This window comes from Cupressus sempervirens, chromosome 3 (assembly GCF_028749045.1).
Source record: "Cupressus sempervirens isolate cs-2001-9-10 chromosome 3, ASM2874904v1, whole genome shotgun sequence".
Taxonomy (NCBI): Eukaryota; Viridiplantae; Streptophyta; class Pinopsida; order Cupressales; family Cupressaceae; genus Cupressus; species Cupressus sempervirens.
The window spans coordinates 396,117,496-396,137,805 of record NC_143120.1 but is presented as its reverse complement, the minus strand read 5'-3'; the positions used below and the strand labels follow the sequence as shown (position 1 = coordinate 396,137,805).

Sequence of the window (20,310 nt, the reverse complement as noted above, 5' to 3'; positions counted from 1 at the left end):
AGATACGTCCCCGGTTGCTTGGATTCCGGTCCTGGTCCGCATGGGTCCAGATTCGCCCCCGGGTTCGCTGCAGCTTTGACTAGGGTCCTTGTTGGAGCGAACTCGGACGAATCCACAACAAACCTGGGGCTAAAACAACTTTAAAGAGTGTTTTAAAATTGTTTTCTTATGTAACTCTAAAAAGAACTTAATAAAAAACATTTCACTCATCTAATCTCTTATGTTGAGGAGGAGGAGGATGATATAGCAGCATATGGGACTAATAGAACCAGTTTGGGTTCAAATGATGAGGATCTAGATATAGTTGTAGTTGGGGATGAAGCCATTGATCCCTCATTTTATGATGATCCATTTGACCCTTGAAGGGCATTTGATATTATGATTATTGATAAACTACTAAACACTTGTCATCTAATCATCATGTTTCAAACTTTATTATTTGATCAACTAATCTTTGTTTTGCAATTTAGTAATTCAATGTATTATACTAGTCTATGTTTTACAATTTTATTTTGCAATTTAGTAATTCAATGCATAATTTTATTTGCAATCATGAAGATAGATTAATGAGCGAGTATTTAATGTTTATTGTTGACATTTGGCATTGATCAATGATCAAGCAACAATTGTTCATATTGTGAAATGACTTTGTTTTGCAACTATGCATGTTTCTCTCTCTCTCTTGTGTGTGAGTGTGTGTACTCACAAACCCAAATGGGGAAAAAAAAAATTACCCGAACCCATGAACCCAAACTTAGAACCCAAATCCGTCCCTGAACTCGAATCGGCAACTTAGCCTTTTGTAGGTATGTCTTTTGGAATTTGATCTTCTAGCATTTTTTCTTGATCATTTTCAAATAGAATGTGGAACATTGGTGGCATGAAGCACAGAGTATCAATGGACATCATCTCAAACTCTGACTCAAAATATTGTACATTTGAATCTGAGAAAATGCACAAGAGGCAATAGTCATGTATCAGCTTGCCATGGTTCATGTTGATATTCAAAATTACCTTCCTGCAAGACTGCATTACACATGGGAAGCTTGTATACCTATGAAACAAATTATAGGATGACCTTCGGGATTTTATAAGCCAGATCTTTGCGAGATCAGTGAGCTCATTTAGACTGATTTGTGGGGAAAAAGAAGAAAGAAAATGAAGGAACTAAAACTAGAATAAATGAGCAGTTGGAAACTATCCATTGGATGGAGACATTCTGATTTGACGTTCATTAATCACAGGCATTGCAAAATAATAATTGAGAGGAACTATAATTTAAGAATCCAGAAAACAAATAAAAGGCTACCAAATGAATACATAGAAGATGGATGAAATGTTGAGAACTTTAAATATAAATCATTTGGCAATGCAGAGTTACAAATCTATAGGTTACTGAAATAAGTCTTAATATATGAAGGCCTTTGTAATTAACAAATATTTGAGAAAATATTAAATGTGCAAAGCTTCTAGGGCATGAGAATTCCTAGTACATTCTACTAACAACTATGTAATGTTCCTAATTTAGCAGGTTCTAGTAGCTTGGCTATGTCAGTTCATCGCCGCAACCCTTGTTAGCTAACACTATGTTTTTAGGGTCTCAGTGGAGTGACTTGCTATTTATAGGAAGTCAGATATGCGGAGTTTCTATTTATAGCACTGCAGTGATGGCGCCCTGAGGTCCTGGCTTCACTAGTGCTAGATTGATGTTTTGTTAATGGATTATATATTGATAATTGTTTATTAAGTCTAACTCAATAAATAGCTTATGGATCTTTATTCTATTATGATGCTGTATGGTTGAGGTTTCATTAGTGAAAAGTGTGAAGATGAAGCAAGTGGGTGCTTGTGTAATGGAGAAGTTTGGAGTTTTCAAATGTTATAGAAAGAGCCTTCTCGATCGATTCATCTCTTGTATTTGCATTTTCATTGAAATTGAAGAAGGTTCAAGGGTTTGTAATTGGAATTGGGGAAAGTCTGATTTCTCCTTTGTAATCGAACTTTGAGCTGGTCATTATACCAGTGAATTGTGTTCATTTTTCTGAGTATATGTCCTGTGATTCTCTGAGGCTCGTTGCTGCTGTTGTATACCAAACAATCATATAGTCTGCTGCAATTTTTATGGAGGAGGAATACTGAGTTTTGGGCACCTCATTCTCCTTTAAACCTCCATTATTAATACTGTCATTGGGAGGCATTAAAAATGTGCTGTGAGTTATGCATTCAAATCAGTGTTTGAGTTTATACTGGTGCAATCTGAATTGAGAGGGCTGCGTGAAGGGTTTTGTGAGCAGCATTTTTCTTCTAGGAGCTGTGTTCAAACTGCTGTAGCAGTGTATGACATGATGGTGGCTGCATTTAGAGTTATTGGGCATTAGCATGTGGATTGGTGCCTGCTGCAAATAGCTCCAACAGCAAAATACATCCTTAGAAATTAATTTGCTTATTTATTTATGCTTGTAATAATTGCAAACTTCATAATTGCAATTGATATCATTATAATAGCAATTCATAGTAGTTTCAGTAATTGTATTTGTTTTTCCCAAGCATTCTTATATATCTGAAAACACACCAAAAAAACATATATCTCAAAACAAAAAATTGCAAAAACTCCAATAAAACAAAAATCAAAAAATAATTTCTTCAGCAGAGTCCTTGAGTGAGCCGGCTGGCCTCCTTACAAACTGACTATAAACCTCTTATTTATACAAAAGAATTGCCCTGAAAAGAGGAGAAACAAGCAAGACCACTGTGCAAGAAAATAGGAGTTCTCATCATGCTGCATGCACAGCTGCCACATGACTTTACTTAAATTAGATTAAAAAAAGCTTACATAGAGACATGTCTCGGTGCCCCCTAGGATGTGTCCCCAAGACTAGGACCCGTCTCATATACCTGAGACTTGACACAAGACGTCTCTACATGCCGGGGATGCTCCATCAACATCTCGTGGAGTCTCTTGCCATCCCTTGCATACACAATAAGAAAAAACCCTAAAAACATTCAAAAAGCCAAAAATGTGACATAACACAAAGGAAGAAGGACAAACCACCAACAAATGGCAAAACAACAAGTAGTAAGGAGTTAGGACAATAAAGCATTGTGGGAGGAAGTAATTAAGAAGAATTCGACTTTTGAACACTAGCAGTTCAGTTGCAATCAAGGTTAGTATGCTACAAGAGTTTTCAGTTTAGTTTTATCATTTTTTTGTTTTTAAAATTATTTTCTTCGGTATATGATGTAATGTTCCCGTCATAAAATAAATATTTAATCAAATCTTTGTTAATGAGGCAATTGATTTAGTATATCTTGGACCCATTTTTATTTAATTGTTTCCGTAGGTTGATGTGGTCGTCGGCTATCTTTGTAAGCCCTCAGAAAGTTTCTCCGACGGGTAATTAAACACGGCATGTAGGTAGTAGTTGGTATGGGATTTGGTTTATGATTCTTTGTACTGCGAATTCTTGTTGGGATTCCATGTTGTTCGCCATTTCGGAAAGAAAGATCTTCCCTACTTGGCTTTCCGGTTTTGGTGGGATTTAACCCTCACCCTATTCCATCACTTTATTTCCTAGCTTGGATTTGGCAAATCGGAGCATCTTTATTGTTTACAAGTTATACAATTTTTGAAATATATTGTGTTTAGGCTACTTTAATAGCTAACATTGTCTGTGTTCGGGCAAGAGTGCATTTGTCTATTTTTGGCTTCAAATTCATCACCGTACATCCTCTCCTCAGCCATTGTACAGTCTCCAGCTTACTGTGTAGCCCCTCCATAATTACTGTACGACCTTGAATATACCGTACGACCTTTTGCACTAACTGTGTGACCTTGTGCACTAATTGTACAACCTCCCAAGGCCCTATCGTACGATCTCTTTGCAAGCAACGTATGGCCATTCTTCAACCACTGTACGGTCAACCCTCCACTGCTCAACTAGTGTGTACCTCTCCTGTGCCTATCGTATGGCCTATCCCAGGCACTCATACGACTATCGAGAAACAATATACACATTATTTTAAGTTTGTTTTTGGTGTTCACCAGACTCACACATGAGCAACCTAATCCTTGAAGGTGGATTAGACTTCGGAACATTACAGTAGTATCAGAGCTAGTAATTTTGCCAGCCTGTGGAAGTGAATGCAAGTTTATAACTGAAGGAGAAGGCGAAATAACCTTGTTGGTAGAATGGCAGATCCTCAGGATCCTATGACAGAATTCATGAATCTTTTAAGAGAGCTAAGTAGAAACCAAGTACAAATCAACGATAACCAAAGGCTTATGCAAGAAACGCTACAAAAATTGGTTGAGGGAAAGACAACAGGAGAACAAAATGGGCATAGTGACGACTCTGTTTCGGAAAGGACAAACTCTCAACCCTCTTGCTCACGACCCTCGATACCCATCTTCCTTCCAAGGACGAAAGCACCACACAAAGGAGAGCTCACTTTTTAGGAAATACAAGAAAATCTTTGGGAAGATTGAAGGAATGCGAATATGGAAGGTGATATATCTTACAGAGACTATGTTGATATAAGAACGAGATATTTAGGTGGGGGAAATTGTAGTTATTTTAATGATGATCTTTGGAGAAACATCGAAAAAGTAAACTTATCACTATTTGATGGATCTGGAGCCATCACTGTACAGGCATGGGTTTTGAAGACAGACACCTATTTGCAACTCAACTCGATGTCCGAAAAAGGAAGCAATCAAGTTTTCAACACTCCATTTGGAAGGAGTGGCGCAAGAATGGTGGCACCATGGATTGGTTACTCTCAGCCATGACCAAGTAACCTCTTAGGTCGGTTTCACTAAGAGACTCATTGACCGTTTCAATGGGAAGGACACTAAACTAAACTTCAAAGATCTAGCTTAGCTAAAGGAAATAGGCACAGTAGACAATTACATCATCGAGTTCCAAAGGTTGTCAGTATTAGTCATAGACATCTTTGAAAGACGTCGAATCGTGTTATTCATGGATGGGCTGAAAGAGCCTTTGAGAGATTGGATCAAAGGGTTCAACCCGTGCGCACTCAACGAGGCTATTAAGAAGGTGCATGACATGGCCGCATCTCTCTCCAAAACTCACATAGCTACTCCAACATTGTCCCCACAAGAAGACAAAGACAAGTATCCAATTCAAAAAAAACTTCCGTTGGATGAAGACTCTCGGCAAGAGCTCCAGAGGAAAAAGCTTTGTTTCACGTGCAAGGAACCGTGGGGATCAGGTCATTGTTGCCTTGGGAAGGGAAAGATTTATTACATTGAGGTGTTTCTTGATGACGACGAAGGACAAGTACCTATAGTGGTTGGTGAAGATAGTAACCAACAGGAGAGAATAAATGCCCTGATACAAAAAGGGGGTTCCATTGCTACCCTCACTACAATGGTTGGAAGTAGCATCTTCAAAGTTCATGGCACACTTCACAAGAAATGAGTCACAGTCATGATTGATAGTGGCGCCACACTCAATTTCATCAATTCATCTTTGGTCACTAGCAAGGGCTTGCGTGCAGTAGAACATGGAGGATCTTAGGTTAAGGTTGTTGGAGGAACCTTGTTACCCTGCACTTATGTGATCCCACGGCTAAAAATTTCCATGGAAAACTATACTTTGACTGATGATTTCTTTGTCATAGATTTGGTTGATACAGATATCATATTTGGGCATCCGGTGAATGGAGACCCTTGACTAGTACATCCAAAGTTTGAAGAGGATGGACTTCTCATTCGAGATGGATGGCAAGAAGGTACTGCTAAGGGGAATGTTATATAAAGGATCAAGGGAAGTAACAATCAAGAAGATGGAGGCCATTTTTAAACATGAAATGATCCCATACGCTACAGGTAAAAACATGACAAGCAACACTTTACCCCATTCCTTGGATAATTGGCAGGCCCATCTTTTGGTCAAGTGCTTCAAGAACACTTTTGCAAGCCATTTATTGTAAACTTGCCAAGGTGGAACTTCTCATACCTGTTGGTACAAGTTTTGTTTCTTAATTTATTATTCTTGACCACCTTTTAGAAGTCAAAGGAGCTTTGTGTTCCACAGTTGTAGTGATGCATTGGCAACTTGGAGACAATGTATGTCAGATTTTGCAAATGAGGTGAGAGGTATTGTCCTTGATGACCATTTTTGGGATATTAAATTTATTTTGGACTTTGTTTAGCTAATATGCAAAGTGATCAGATTTGGAGATTTAGACAAGGTATGTTTGGGAGAATTTTATAAAGCAATAGATTCCATTTGTAAAGAGGAAAAGTTACATGGAAGATGGAAGAAACTTAACAAACCTCGTCTTTGTGACACGTGTGCCCTTAATCCTAAGTGGTCTGATATAAATTGACTAATATGAGGGATCCACATCAGGATGGAGAGGTAACAATAGGATTTTAGATTCCAATAAAAAGCTTATGGTTGAGGTGAGGATGCTTCAATTTTGAGGAGTCAATAGAATAAATTTTCATGTGGAGAAAATGATTTTGCTTCTATGGAAGCTTTATATGATATGAAAGTAAAACACCCATAGAGTGGTGGTGAACTGTGGAGGCGAAACCCTTAAATTGCAATCATTTGCAATAAGGCAGCTCTCACTAGTAGCTATCTCTTCATTTAATGATCATGCTGATCCCAGAAGATGATAAAAAAAAGGCCAGACAACATGATAAGAAAGAACAATTATTATAACTGCTGCAACATCCTCATCATTGCCACTTACTAAATAATATTAGTTAGACTAAGTAATCACTAAGTATTAATCACTCATTAATTACAGGGTTTGATTTACTTAAAACTATAGGGAGTTGCAACTCAAACTCATATCCCTTAATAGCATAGTAAAGGGAGCTCAAATAATGAAATCAAGGAGGAATATAGAACATTTTATTACTTCAAATCTAGAATCAGATTGCTTATACTAAGCAAATAGCAGCCAAGTAAGGATGGCCGCCCACCTCCTGTAACAAGGCCAAATACACATATTATCAGCAACTTAAATCAGGAACAACACCAAGGGAATCAACATTACAAGCATTCACATCATACAAGTAATCATATCAATTTGTGATGTCTTATCATATTGAACAAAAGTGCAATCTTTGCATATTTGTAAGGCAACATCAGAATCAACAGTTCATTTACACTATCAATCACATTCATGCATATCATAGTTGAAAACCTCATACTCAACAAAGACTTGGCATGGCCCAAAAAATTTAAAACTCGGGACTTGCTAAAAGTTTAGGGTAAAACTCGGCAATAACTTGTCAAATTTAATGAAACATTTGCAAATATATAAAGTTTTAAAAATAGTCTTTAAAAAAATACATATTAGTGGATTTGTAGAACATATGATGGATTTTTTTCATATATATATATATATCAAAGCTAGATCGATGGGAACTATAATCTTGAAAAGCTATTAATTAACAATTAGTTTCATTTTTTCAAACATAACATATGTATTTGATAGTAAACAGAAAGATATAATATTTCAAACAATAAGTTTAAAGATATTCAAACTGTACTCTTATCTATTTGTCTAAGAAGGTTCATAAATTAAATATATACAAAAAGTAAATATATAATAGAATTATGACAATAGCCATACATAGTGTCAAATACTTGTCTTTATGTATTTAATAAATTATAATTATAATTGTATGTATATAAATTTTATTTCACTTATAAATATTAAATGTATGTCGATTATATAGTAATTCTTACATTATTATAAATTTTTATAATTATAATAGCATCAATAATTTTTTTAAATTTGAAAAACTAAACAACCATAATTTTTAAATCTCAATTCTTAATTTTATTTTAATGATAATTGTAATTAATGCTGATAGGCATTCTACAATGGCAGAATGGGGGAGTGGGATGGTGTGAGCATGTTAATGTTAACTTTTACTCTTCTAGGTTAAATTTGACAACCATCTACATGTAAAAAGGTTAAATCTTATTATAAATAGAATATACTTTTAAAAATAATTTAATAAAGACTACATAAAATATCCATCTAAATTATAATATTTGGAGATATAAATCATCCATTTTTTAAGAAATTAAAATAAAAAGCTTAGTTAGTAAAAAACTAAATAAATGGAGATAAAGGAAATACAAATATATTTAGATGTTGTAAATTAAATTATAATTATTTTGTAGTGGATATCTATCAGCATTTCTTTAGATAGATTAATTTAAGATATCTATACTAGTTGTAATATTAATATAAAACTTTATTTAACCGTAGTGGTAACCTATTATTCTAAACTTAAATTAGAAAATTAATTAATAAAAAATAAGGTGATAATATAATTGATTATAACAATAAATTATAATAATTTGAAATTGGAAAGTTAAAAATTATATCTTATATAAAAATTGTTTGTATACAAAATATAATGTTAACTTTTAATTATTATTTTGAAATTTAAAAATTATAATTATATAATTATATATATTTGAAATAATATTTTCTTATATTGGAGTTATCTGAAATTTTAACTAATAGTTAAGATTATCATAATTAAATGATTAAATTATTATATGTACATAGTTTTAGTGTAGTAGAATGAATTAGAAACTGTTGAAACAAAGGCAAAGGCAAGAGCCTAGAACACAACGCTAAATTGTGAGCCTCTTTTCTAGGAGGTCTTGGGTTCGAGTCTACTTGAGCTTCATAAATAATAACTAATAACAACACATAATAATTAATCTTGGCTTTGGCCTCTTACCGATCAAACAAAAAAAAAGAAGAAACTATTGAAACAACATTTTATTATTAAAAAATGAAAAGACCTTTTCTAAGAATGAAGAAATAAAATCAAAATTATGTTTGTTATAAAGCTCAATATCATCCTGTATTAAAACTGAGTGAACATTAGAAACTGACATAAAAGAAAGAAAGTGGGAGTAATGCATACAAAATTTTGGAGTTCTACTTGAAAGTTAAAAACTAAGGAAAGGCTACACATTTGTATAATGTGGATAAAAAGAAAAAAGAGAGGTTTAGCTCCTCTCCCATGGCTACACAGACAAAGGCTTGTGAAGGCAGCTTAAAGCTTGATTTGAGGGTGGAGACTGAACAAGATCAACAAGGTTTGGCCACCAAAACCCCGGAAAAAATCAGCAACCCATCTGATATTTCAAGTCATTAGGGTATTTTCCTATGACAGATGCCTCTCAAGAGCCAGGTGATATTGGGATTTAGAAGAAAGATTGCGATATTGTTGAGTCTAGTGACACTACTAATGACTGTGAAAGGCCAACAAATATCCCTGTGTAATGGATGAGGTAGGTAGATAAGCCAGAAGAGGGATGACAAGTGTTAAAAGGGAAGAAGGTAAAGAAAATGGAGAGGGGAAAAACCTTTGAAATGACTCTCCATTCACACTCAAAATGTGGGATTAGTTAGAAATTTTAAGTTTTGACCTATTAATGGGTTTGTGCTGTGTTATGTTTATCTTGTGGGAGGTGGGCCCCTAGTTGTGTCCATCCCTAGTTCGGACCAGGCCAAACCCAATATCTTTAATTGAATTAATAGTTTACCAGCCAAAACAAAAAATAAGGGTTCTACCATTAATGTTTTGTTTAGCACTTACAATAAGTGTGAGCCCTCTCCTTTTCTTCAGTGCATTGAAGCTAGACGTGTTGATAGTTGTTACCTTTTCATTTGATGCTTAGCTATGAAGAATGCAAATAACAATAATGCTGCAGGGAAGGGTGGGGAAGCTGAACGTGCAAGCAGAAAGATCCTCATAGAACATTAAAACAATCGAGACTGCAAATCACCAAAAAGAAGAGTAGTGTCATGAAAAGATAATTTCCCGTTGCTATGTTGATTTCCCATTATACTGACTAATATTCTTAGTCCACTTTCAGCGAGACACATTTTTTAAAAGTGTCATTGTGAACCCTGAAACCTTGCTAAGAATGGTGCATTATGGGATAAATAGTTCCAATAAAATCAGTCAGATTTTAAATGCCGAAAATTTCGTATGTAAGATCCAAACTAATTTAGCCAATCATATCATCAAAAAATATTTTCAACAGTTTATAAACTTTAAAAAACTACATTTACATTATAGAAAATTCGGTCTTTTTTACAAAATAAAAAATATAAGAAATTTAATTGCCTACATAGTTTAATTTAATCACTAGTTAATGCAGTAAACTCAAAAAATGATGCAATAGTACTAGCCTACTGACAAGTACTAATAAAGCACACTGTGATAGTTCATAGTATTATCATTTTATATGAAACCAAATCAAACCCATCCTCTTTAGATCACGTCCTGTAATTGTGTTGCATGTACGTTATGGTCACATGCCCTAAACAGCCATCATGTGGTGTGAAAAGATCGGAATGGGAAAACTCAACACTTTTACATGTTTTATCTTCAATAATTTATGGACTGATTTTTTACAAGCTTATGCGATTTTACCAGGAAAAAATTGCGAGTTTAAGGAAAATTATGGTCCTCAATTAAATTGTGAGAAATTCCCAACCATCAATGAGGCATGATTACTTGCGATTCTTGCAAGTTTACTGCATTTTTTCAACTATGACAATTCCTTATACTAATCGATAGTTGGCAAGATAAGGTCCGCAGGTCAGATAGTAGATTTATACTTAAGATTGGATTAGTGGTTATCAGATTCTTGGTAAGAAATCAGAAATAGCAAACCATATATAAACATAATTGATATACTTATACTCTTTTTCTTACATATTGGAATTCATTTACATCAATCTCCACGATAATCAGATGTCCTAGCATATATTTTGACCAATTTCATTTGTTACAATTGCATTAATGGCAAGGGAGTAGATATTTTAATATTGTTGCTGTTCAAATCCATCTAGATTATAAAGTTTTAATACAAAGACGTCTCTTGCAATTGAAATATATAAGTAATTAGCCCCAATCCTTAAAGTTTCATATAAGGGGACATTACACTTTATCTTAAAGAAATTGGAATACTTACGGGCTCATACATTTACTAAAGAGAAACTGGTTAGGGTCAAAGAAAGCAGAGAACTTAGTGTACAGTCTGAGCTATCTTTCTCTTCTCTGCATGGTGAAGTTGCAGCCATTGTGTACAAAATGGTTGAAGCAGATGGTCTTACTGATTTATGCCCTATTATTCTACCAACAGAGGAACTTGAGTATGACAGTGATGACTATTTGGAGAGCATCATTGCTTAGGACCATGATATGTATGATCGCGGCATGGAAGAGTAGATGATAGATATAAGGTTTCTGATTTTTTCTGTACAGTCTTAGCTAACTTCATCTTCCGTACATGGAGAAGTTGCAGCCATTGTGGACATAGTGGCTGAAGCAGATGGTCTTACTGATTTACCCCCTATTATTCTACCAATAGAGGATCCTGAGTTTCCCAATGATGACGATCATGATATGTATGATCATGGCATAGAAGAGTAGATGATAGATATAAGATTTATGGTTTTTGTTTGCTTATCAGATTGCTGCTTATCAAGATTTGTTTCAGTACGTATTCTGTTTGAAACTTAGTTTTAAAGATAATGTCTAACAGTAGACTTTGACACTATTCTTGTTTTGGAAATCCAATATTAGTATATTATCAGATTTTCTATAAATTATTAAAGTATAATGAAAAATGATTGTCTTCTCCGAGTCCCTTGTCTCTTATTTTCAAGAAATAGTTGTATCGGCATTGCTACTTGTCTCTGAAGTCTCCAAGTACCCTTGTCTCTTCACAACCTAAGATTAAAATGATGAACCCCTAAAATCAAGTTGGAAATGATGACCATGATGTTGGAAATCTGGCTTGATGTTACTCATATTTTTCATTTGATTTTCGAACCTTTGGATGCAGAGTCTACTTCTATGAGAAGATTTGTTGGATCAATAGTGCATCATTATCCTCTGATAGGATTGGCATTGCTTTCAGAATATGGCTACCATTAGATGCAAATCCTCAGTAGAAGATTCAGTGGCTTGGATGGTTGTTGACAGGGACATCTTTTGTACTTCTCCGGCTAATAGCACAATAACATTGTGTTTTAGTTGTGCAAGAATTCAAATAATTGAAATCTTGCAATAATTTGAATAATTCATTGGCTTGTAGACTTTGTGGAAGATAGAAGGGGGTCACCAAAAGTGTTAACTTGGATTACTCTATCCAATTCCATGTCAATATAGAATTTTTAGATTAACAATGTTTTGAAAATGTGTGGGCTTGCTATGTGGTCCAGTTATGTGCCTATACTACTTTTTAGTTCTATATACACTGAAGAAACGGAGGCACTTGCCAACATTGTTTATATGGTTGGATGAACAAATGGCATATTAATATTAAATTGTTAGATTGTCAAACTCAATATGATGCACAAACCATTGGAGATAGAACATTTTTTAAATGCTCTTTGTTGTGTGCCTTTTATCATATGTAGCCAGATAGTGGAGTGTTACAAATGACATCATGTGTATGTTGGTCAATGACCCAAAAATGTTTAAATTTTTAAATGATAATGGTATAGAGGCACAAAATCTTACCATCAAAGATAATTTCGCCATTTTCTTTACTTTAGTCTTGTATAATTTTATTTGTGCATGCAAAAAGGCTCACCTTGTTGATGTGTTGATGTTAGCCAATTATGCACCAATATTGAGTTGTTAGATTGAGGATGTAGGATGGTTATCAATGCACAATGTAGAGAACAACATAGCATGGATTCAATTGTACAACATGTGATTCATTACTAGTACCAAAATACCAAAATGGTGGGGAAATGTTATTACTTTACTGATTGCCAAAAAGCATGAGTACATCATCCATATTCAAAAGATCTTATATAATGGTTGGTTGGAAGGGAAAACCAACAGATGCATCCCCTCGCTTCCTAACTACCATATCCTAACAAAAATTAACCAGTTCTAATTATAATATTAATTTATTACGGACTACATCTATCCCCCCCAAAAAAGAAATCGTCTTCTAGATGACTACCCAACAAACTAAAAGGAAAATCAGACTTCAAGAAGTAGGTTGTGAAGACAACCCTGGACTCGGGGCTTGTTCAGGGAGGCGTAGGAGATCCCGTTCAGCAGCCTTCTACTTGGCACAAACTCCTTGGAGTACACGCAACGCATCCATCTTCTTCTCTTATGTTGTTGCCAATTTCTCTTCTCGGTCAGCTTTTTCCATCTTCCATTTTTCTTCCAGAACAACTTTTTCTTCTTTCTATTCCCTTTCCATTTGGGTTGTCAATTCCTTTCCCTACTGAAGTTCCAAGTATGCCTTTCTAAATGGTACCTCCATTCCTGCAAATGTGTGTATGAGAGGTGGTTGCTCAAGTGTCGATGGTACTGTATGTCCAACCTTACATATCTCTGTTGCCTACTCATGTACAACCCCACCATGCATAAGTAAACTCCAATCTATATAAAAGTCGGTCCTCATAATTGCTTCTACTGACTCTGCTACTCTGATGGTGGCATTCACGTTCTGCCCCAAAGCCTGTTTTATGATCTTCTTAGTATCCCGTTCCATTCCCTGTACCTCTTTGAGGAATTTTTCAGCTTTTTCCTCAGATGAGAATGTTTCTATTGTTGCTTCTAATGGTTCCAAGTTCTCCTCCTGAGTTTCCACTCAGTGTTTTGTCTCCATCTCCAAGGGAGCTGGTGAAGGGGGAAGGTATCGTTTCAAAATTTCCCAACAATTTATCTGCTTCTGCCAAAACTGTGTCCTCAACTTGTGCTACATTCATCTCTCTACTTGTTCCCTCTGATGGAGCCCAAATTTTGAACATTCATTTTTGACATAGACAAAGAGGAAATTGTACATGTTAAATGCTTACAATCAATTAAAGCTTGGAATGTCCTGAGATTGGCACAAGTTTACTTAATCAAATATTCAGAATGGGCTATGGCCTGTGAACTAAGGCTCCCCACAAGATGTCACCGTAACAAGAAAGTGCCCAAGAAGATGAGAAAGCAATATCTTCGAACAACTCATCAGATTAATGGAACCAATTTCCTTGAAAAGGAAAATAAAAGCCTTGCATCTGGATGTCTGGTCAGTGACCACAATACAGGAAGAGTCACAAAATGATTATCACTAATACTCACTTCAATCTCAATTTGAAATTCATATCTACCAAAGGAGTCAGTTTTATCAAAATCAGCATATATATCCATCACATCTGAAGTTTCTGAATTCATCGTTCTCCTCATTTTGGTAAAGCCATTTAAGCAAATGTAGATTCAGATTCTGACTTCCAGCTGCATATTCAATATGATTTGATGAATCAGTCAGGCCTGCTTTAATTGGACCTTAAGAAATGTTGCATGAAACGGTAGTGTTGAACATTATATAGTCAAATTTGAAACATATACCAATGGGGGACCATGCCATAAGCAAGAGAATACACAGGAGGGATGTAAGACAAAGCTCTGATATTCTGGAGATGCCATTGACATACAACAGAACTGATAATACTGCATATTTAGGGACTGTACAGTGTTAGAATTCCATGTGATGTGCACAATAGTTCATAAAGACACCCAACAACTCGAGGAATTCATGTTGAAGCATATTGACCCATAGACATGTAATGGTGAGAACTCATATGTCAGGTTTCAAGCAGGGACAGCGCTATGCGATGAAGCAAATAATCCCTGAGATATCGAATATTAATGAATGATATGAGTTTGTGTCAATGACACCTTCAGGAAGACAACAGTGAATGTTCAGTGGTAAACTTGTGATGAATCGGCATGAATCGATGAAAGAAAGCTACAAAATAAACAATTACCAAATATTCTTTCATGGAAATATGTCTCAACGTGTGGAGAGTGGTTTCGGCTCTTGCAAATTCTAATACTGAGCAACAATATTTAAGATGCTTATGACAATGAGCAATGATCTTTAAATATACCTAGGCATGGATAATAAACAAATATCGCATATGAAGACTTGCACATTTCCAAGATGTATTTGATGACCAAGGGCCTGATATGATATAAACGACAAGTTTAAGGATGAAATAAAATGCACATTATGCCTCAGATACAACAATTACCCAAAACGACACATTCAAACATATGATAAATTTATAAATAGTGGAATGGGAGGAGTATTAAAGACCTAGTGATTTATCACGCTTAATTTTTGATAAATCGTTCCCAGCACTTATAATACCTTTGGTAGAGAGTTTCTATTATGATCGGGTATTATTATAAAATGAATGACACGGCTCAATATTATGTTTATGCTAAGTAATTTAGTAGTGAGTAATTTACATGTTGCAAAACGTTGTGACGGTTCAAATGGTGCTTTTTGTTTCCTCATATGCTTATAAATAGGAGATGAATAATTTTATCAATAAGACATATTCAAACAATAATATTCAGATTTATATTCTTGAGAAAGTATTTTATATTTTGTACAGAGGGATAAGGAGCAGTAATATGACTTTGTAACATAAATTCAATTATTTTATTTTAATAATAAAATAAGAAGTCTTTTGTTTATTATTAAAGGCATGGAGATTTAATCTATAGGCGAATTGTCCTTTGTAATTATTTTTTGGAATTTGTTATACAATTTAAATATCGGATAAGTGGACAAGGTCATTTAGCATTTAAATTCGATCATCACAGATAGTGTGAAATATTAAATTGCTTCCGTACCTGTGTCTAGTTTGTCTCCCTGCCAAAGAAGTTAAAATTTAATCTGGACTAATTTAAGATTGCATAATATTTGGTCTGCCGCATCTCAATTATTTAAATGTTGGCAGTAAAGTGTGTAAAACATTATAAAGTTGTACTTGATAATTCACTGAAGTTGACTTTATTGCTCGGATGAGTAGAGGCACTAGTCTTTTTATTATTGAAGTCAGAAAATCTATATATTCCTTCTACAAGTATCAGATTTATTATTATTCAATTATACAAAACATTCAACCATTATCCAGCATCCAATTTTCATTTTAATTGAGTTCGAGGACCTTGCTAGCCAAAGAACTCCAAAAGTTTAAATTCGCTATAGAAAAGCTTTGAACCAGACAGTTAGTGTTTGAGGCAAAGGTTTACCCACCTGGGTGTAGCGGAGCCTGAAGTGTAGGGGAATTGAGAAGTATTCCCGTTTGTTGGCTAGAACTGATTGAGAAGTCCTATAAGAGAAGTGGCAAGCTCTTAGATTTCCAATCTGCGGTTTTGGGAACCAACAAATTTGCAACTCTGCTGGGGAGAGTTGCTCGCAATACATATTGTGAAGTTACCCAGAATTTCTAAGTTTGTAGATTAGTATCAAAAGTTGTATCAGTTTGTTTGGAAGTGTACTCTGCTAGAAGTAAGAACTTGGATGATCAATACATTCCTCGAAAGAGGTGGTGACTCTATTTAATAAAGGATTTCAATTGGTAGCTCTGTTGAGGGAGAGGACTCAAAAGGAAGTGATTTGACTATCTAAGATGGACAATATGTGCTATGATCAGGAGGCGGATCTATGTTACACCATGGAGGAAGAATACATACACCCCTTAGATGCATTTTTTAATCTAGAAAGATATGAAGGCGAGACATCGACACATTTCTTTATAAGGATGGTGAATATTTTTCGAGAGGTACCTTCAGACATCATGCCTTCATGCAAGGAATTGATAAGAAAGTTTGTGAGTTGGGAATCTTGCCAAAAGATCCCGATTTGATGCTTCTCTTCAAAATATTGGATGACAGTTCAAGCTATATATTTCGTTTGGATGCATTTTGGAACTTAGAAAAGCAAGAAGATGAATCTGCAACACAATTCTTTATGAGGATGTTTAATGCCTATCAAGAAATACCTTCAGAATACAGACCTCCATCATCTAATCTTCTCCATAGGATGCGGGAATTTGGCCTCTTATATGATCATCAGTTTCTTGACTTTCTCAAACTTATGGATACTGAACTAGTTGCAAAGGAAAATGAATGCGAGACTGAAGTAACATATGAGTCAAATGAAGTTTCATATTCAAATGGAGATGAAAATTTTGAACATTCTGAAGGAGAATCAGCCCATGATGATATTCATATGCCTACAGATGATAGTGAATGTGAAAATGAGGAAGAGGATTCTCTAAGTGTGGAAGAAATTTCAGCCTTGTTAGATGTGGAATATTAGAAACATATTGAAAGAAATGGTCCATTTTTTTTCTCAAATCACCATGGTGAGCAAGTTGATGGAACAGTGCATTCTCAAGAGGTATTGGAAGAAAGAGATGATCATTCCGAGGAATCATATAGTGAGGTTGAAGTAGAACATCATATGGTGTATGAACAAGACGAAATTTTAGAAGATGATGTTGATGAAGACATTAGTCTTGTTGATGACACATTTGTTGATCCGGATGAAAGCTTTCATGATGGTATGGCTGAATTCTCTATATTCTTGAATCCATTATTCGAAAAAGAAATGATAGAAGATACATCTGAACTCACTATATTCTCAAATCAATTGTTTGAGGAGGATTTTCTTCGCAATCAAGTCCATCAGCATCATGATGAAGATAGCAGGTCTGATTTTGAAGTTGATGAAACTCATAAAGTGTATTCAGACGATGAGCCTTCTTTCAATTCATCCTATGAGCAAGAGTTGCGGCAAACACGTGAAGAAGCGATAGAATCAGAAAGGTATAGTGAGGAGAGTACATTTGAGCATGATTCTGAAAAATATCAAAGTATCCCATCTGATCTTGATATAAAAGCAGTTACTGTTGATGAAGATGACCCATTCTCCAAGCCTTTTTGTGAGGACAAACAATATCCGGAAGTGGGAACAAAGCATATTGTGTGCAAGGAGATGTTCAAAACTCTGATCTAAATGTTGGTATGACCGATCAAACACATGATTATGAGAATCTTCCATTCAGAAAAGGGTACAAGGCACCTAATGACTTCTTGGAGGCTAAACATAAATCAGATCCCAAAGACTACATTGAAGAAGTAGAGCCAATAACCATCATCTATGAGGACGGTGCATCTAATACAGGTTTGATGTATGGGCAGCAGATTGAAATAAAGAAGGGAAAGATTACCATAATCAGCAACTTCAAAATGTTACATGATCAAAACTATGTGTTTGATAAAGGAAAGGATGGGAATTCATTTTTTGGGGGCCTTGGGGCCACCCAATTTCACCTTGCATCATGTTATGCATGGATGCTCGGTCTGCTCCTCCAGAGACAACTAGAATTCTCATTATACCCACTAGGGGCCCAATTTCACCTTGCATCATGTTATGCATGGATACTTGGTCTGCTCCTCCAGAGACAACTGGAATTCTCATTATGCCCACTAGGGGCATATGTCCCCAACAAGAGCCATTGATGGAGCCCAAATTTTGAACATCCATTTTTGACATAGACAGAGAGGAAATTGTACATGTTAAATGCTTACACTCAATTCAAGCTTGGAATATCTTGACATTGGCACAAGTTTACTTAATCAAATATTCAGAATGGGCTATGGTCTGTGAACTAAGGCTCCCCACAAGATGCCACTGTAACAAGAAAATGCCCAAGAAGATGAGAAAGCAATATCTTTGAACAACTCATCAGATTAATGAAACCAGTTTCCTTGAAAAGGAAAATAAAAGCCTTGCATTTGGATGTCTAGACAGTGACCACAATATAGGAAGAGTCACAAAATGATTATCACTAATACTTACTTCAATCTCAATTTGAAAGTCATATCTACCACAGGAGTCAGTTTTATCAAAATCAGCATATATATCCATCACATCTGAAGTTTTTGAATTCACCGTTCTCCTCATTTTGTTGAAGCCATGTAAGCAAATGTAGATTCAGACTCTGACTTCCAGCTGCATATTTAATATGATTTGATGAATCGGTCAGGCCTGCTTTAATTGGACCTTAAAAAATGCTGCATGAAATGGTAACGTTGAACATTATATAGTCAACTTTCAAACATATACCAATGGGGGACCATGCCATAAGCAAGAGAATACACAACAGGGATGTAAGATAAAGCTCTGATATTCTGGAGATGCCACTGACATACAACAAAACTAATAATACAACATATTTAGGGACTGTAAAGTGTTAGAATTCCATATGATGTGCACAATAGTTCATAAAGACACCCAACAACTCGAGGAATTCATGTTGAAGCATATTGACCCATAGACATGTAACGGCGAGAACTCATATGTCAGGTTTCAAATAGGGATAGACAACGCTATGCGATGAAGCAAATAATTCCTGAGATATCGAATATTAATGAACGATATGAGTTTGTGGCAATGACACCTTCAGGAAGACAACGGTGAATGTTCAGTGGTAAAATTGTGATGAATCGGCATGAATCGATGAAAGAAAGCTACAGAATAAATAATTACCAAATATTCTTTCATGGAAATATGTCTCAATGTGTGGAGAGTGGTTTTGGCTCTTGCAAATTCTAATATTGAGCAACAATATTTAAGATGCCGATGACAGTGAGCAATGATCTTTAAATATACCTAGGCATGGATAATAAACAAATATCGCATATGAAGACTTGCACATTTCCAAGACATATTTGATGACCAAGGGCCGGATATGATATAAACGACAAGTTTAAGGATGAAAAAAAATGCAGATTATGCCTAGGATACAACAATTACCCAAAACGACACACATTCAAACATATGATAAATTTATAAATAGTGGAATGGGAGGAGTATTAAAGACCTAGTGATTTATCACGCCTAATTTTTGATAAATCGTTTCTAGCACTTATAATACCTTTGGTAGAGAGTTCCTATTATGATCGGGTATTATTATAAAATGAATGACACGGCTCAATATTATGTTTATGCTAAGTAATTTAGCAATGAGTAATTACATGTTTCAAAAGGTCGTGACGGTTCAAATGGTGCTTTTTGTTTCCTCATATGCTTATAAATAGGAGATGAATTATTTTATCAACGAGACATTCAGAAAGACATATTCAAACAATTATATTTAGATTTATATTCTGGAGAAAGTATATTATATTTTGTACGGAGGGATAAGGAGCAGTAATATGACTTTGTAACATGAAGTCAATTATTTTATTTTAATAATAAAATAAGAAGTCTTTTGTTTATTATTAAAGGCATGGAGATTTAAACTACAGGCGAATCATCCTTTGTAATTATTTTTTGGAATTCTATATACAATTTAAATATCGGATAAGTGGGCAAGGTCATTTAGCATTTAAATTCGATCATCATAGATAATGTGAAATATTAAATTGTTTTCGTATCTGTGTCCAATTTG

General features: G+C 35.0%; 1 protein-coding gene across 6 annotated transcripts in view; it reads left to right on the top strand.

Annotated features, from left to right (window-relative positions):
- LOC149566687 (uncharacterized) overlaps positions 1-20,310 on the top strand; it is a 289,371-nt gene that overhangs the window by 222,212 nt on the left and 46,849 nt on the right. The window contains exon 9 of one of the 6 annotated variants that reach the window (XM_089819996.1): positions 11,880-12,423. The exons of 4 other annotated variants lie outside the window; for them this stretch is intronic. In XM_089819996.1, the coding sequence (XP_089676122.1) occupies positions 11,880-11,988 (109 nt within the window). In that variant the 3' untranslated portion in view covers positions 11,989-12,423. Of the gene's footprint in view, positions 1-11,879; positions 12,424-20,310 lie in introns of those variants that run through there. One more of the 6 variants, XM_089819999.1, reaches the window with a different exon arrangement.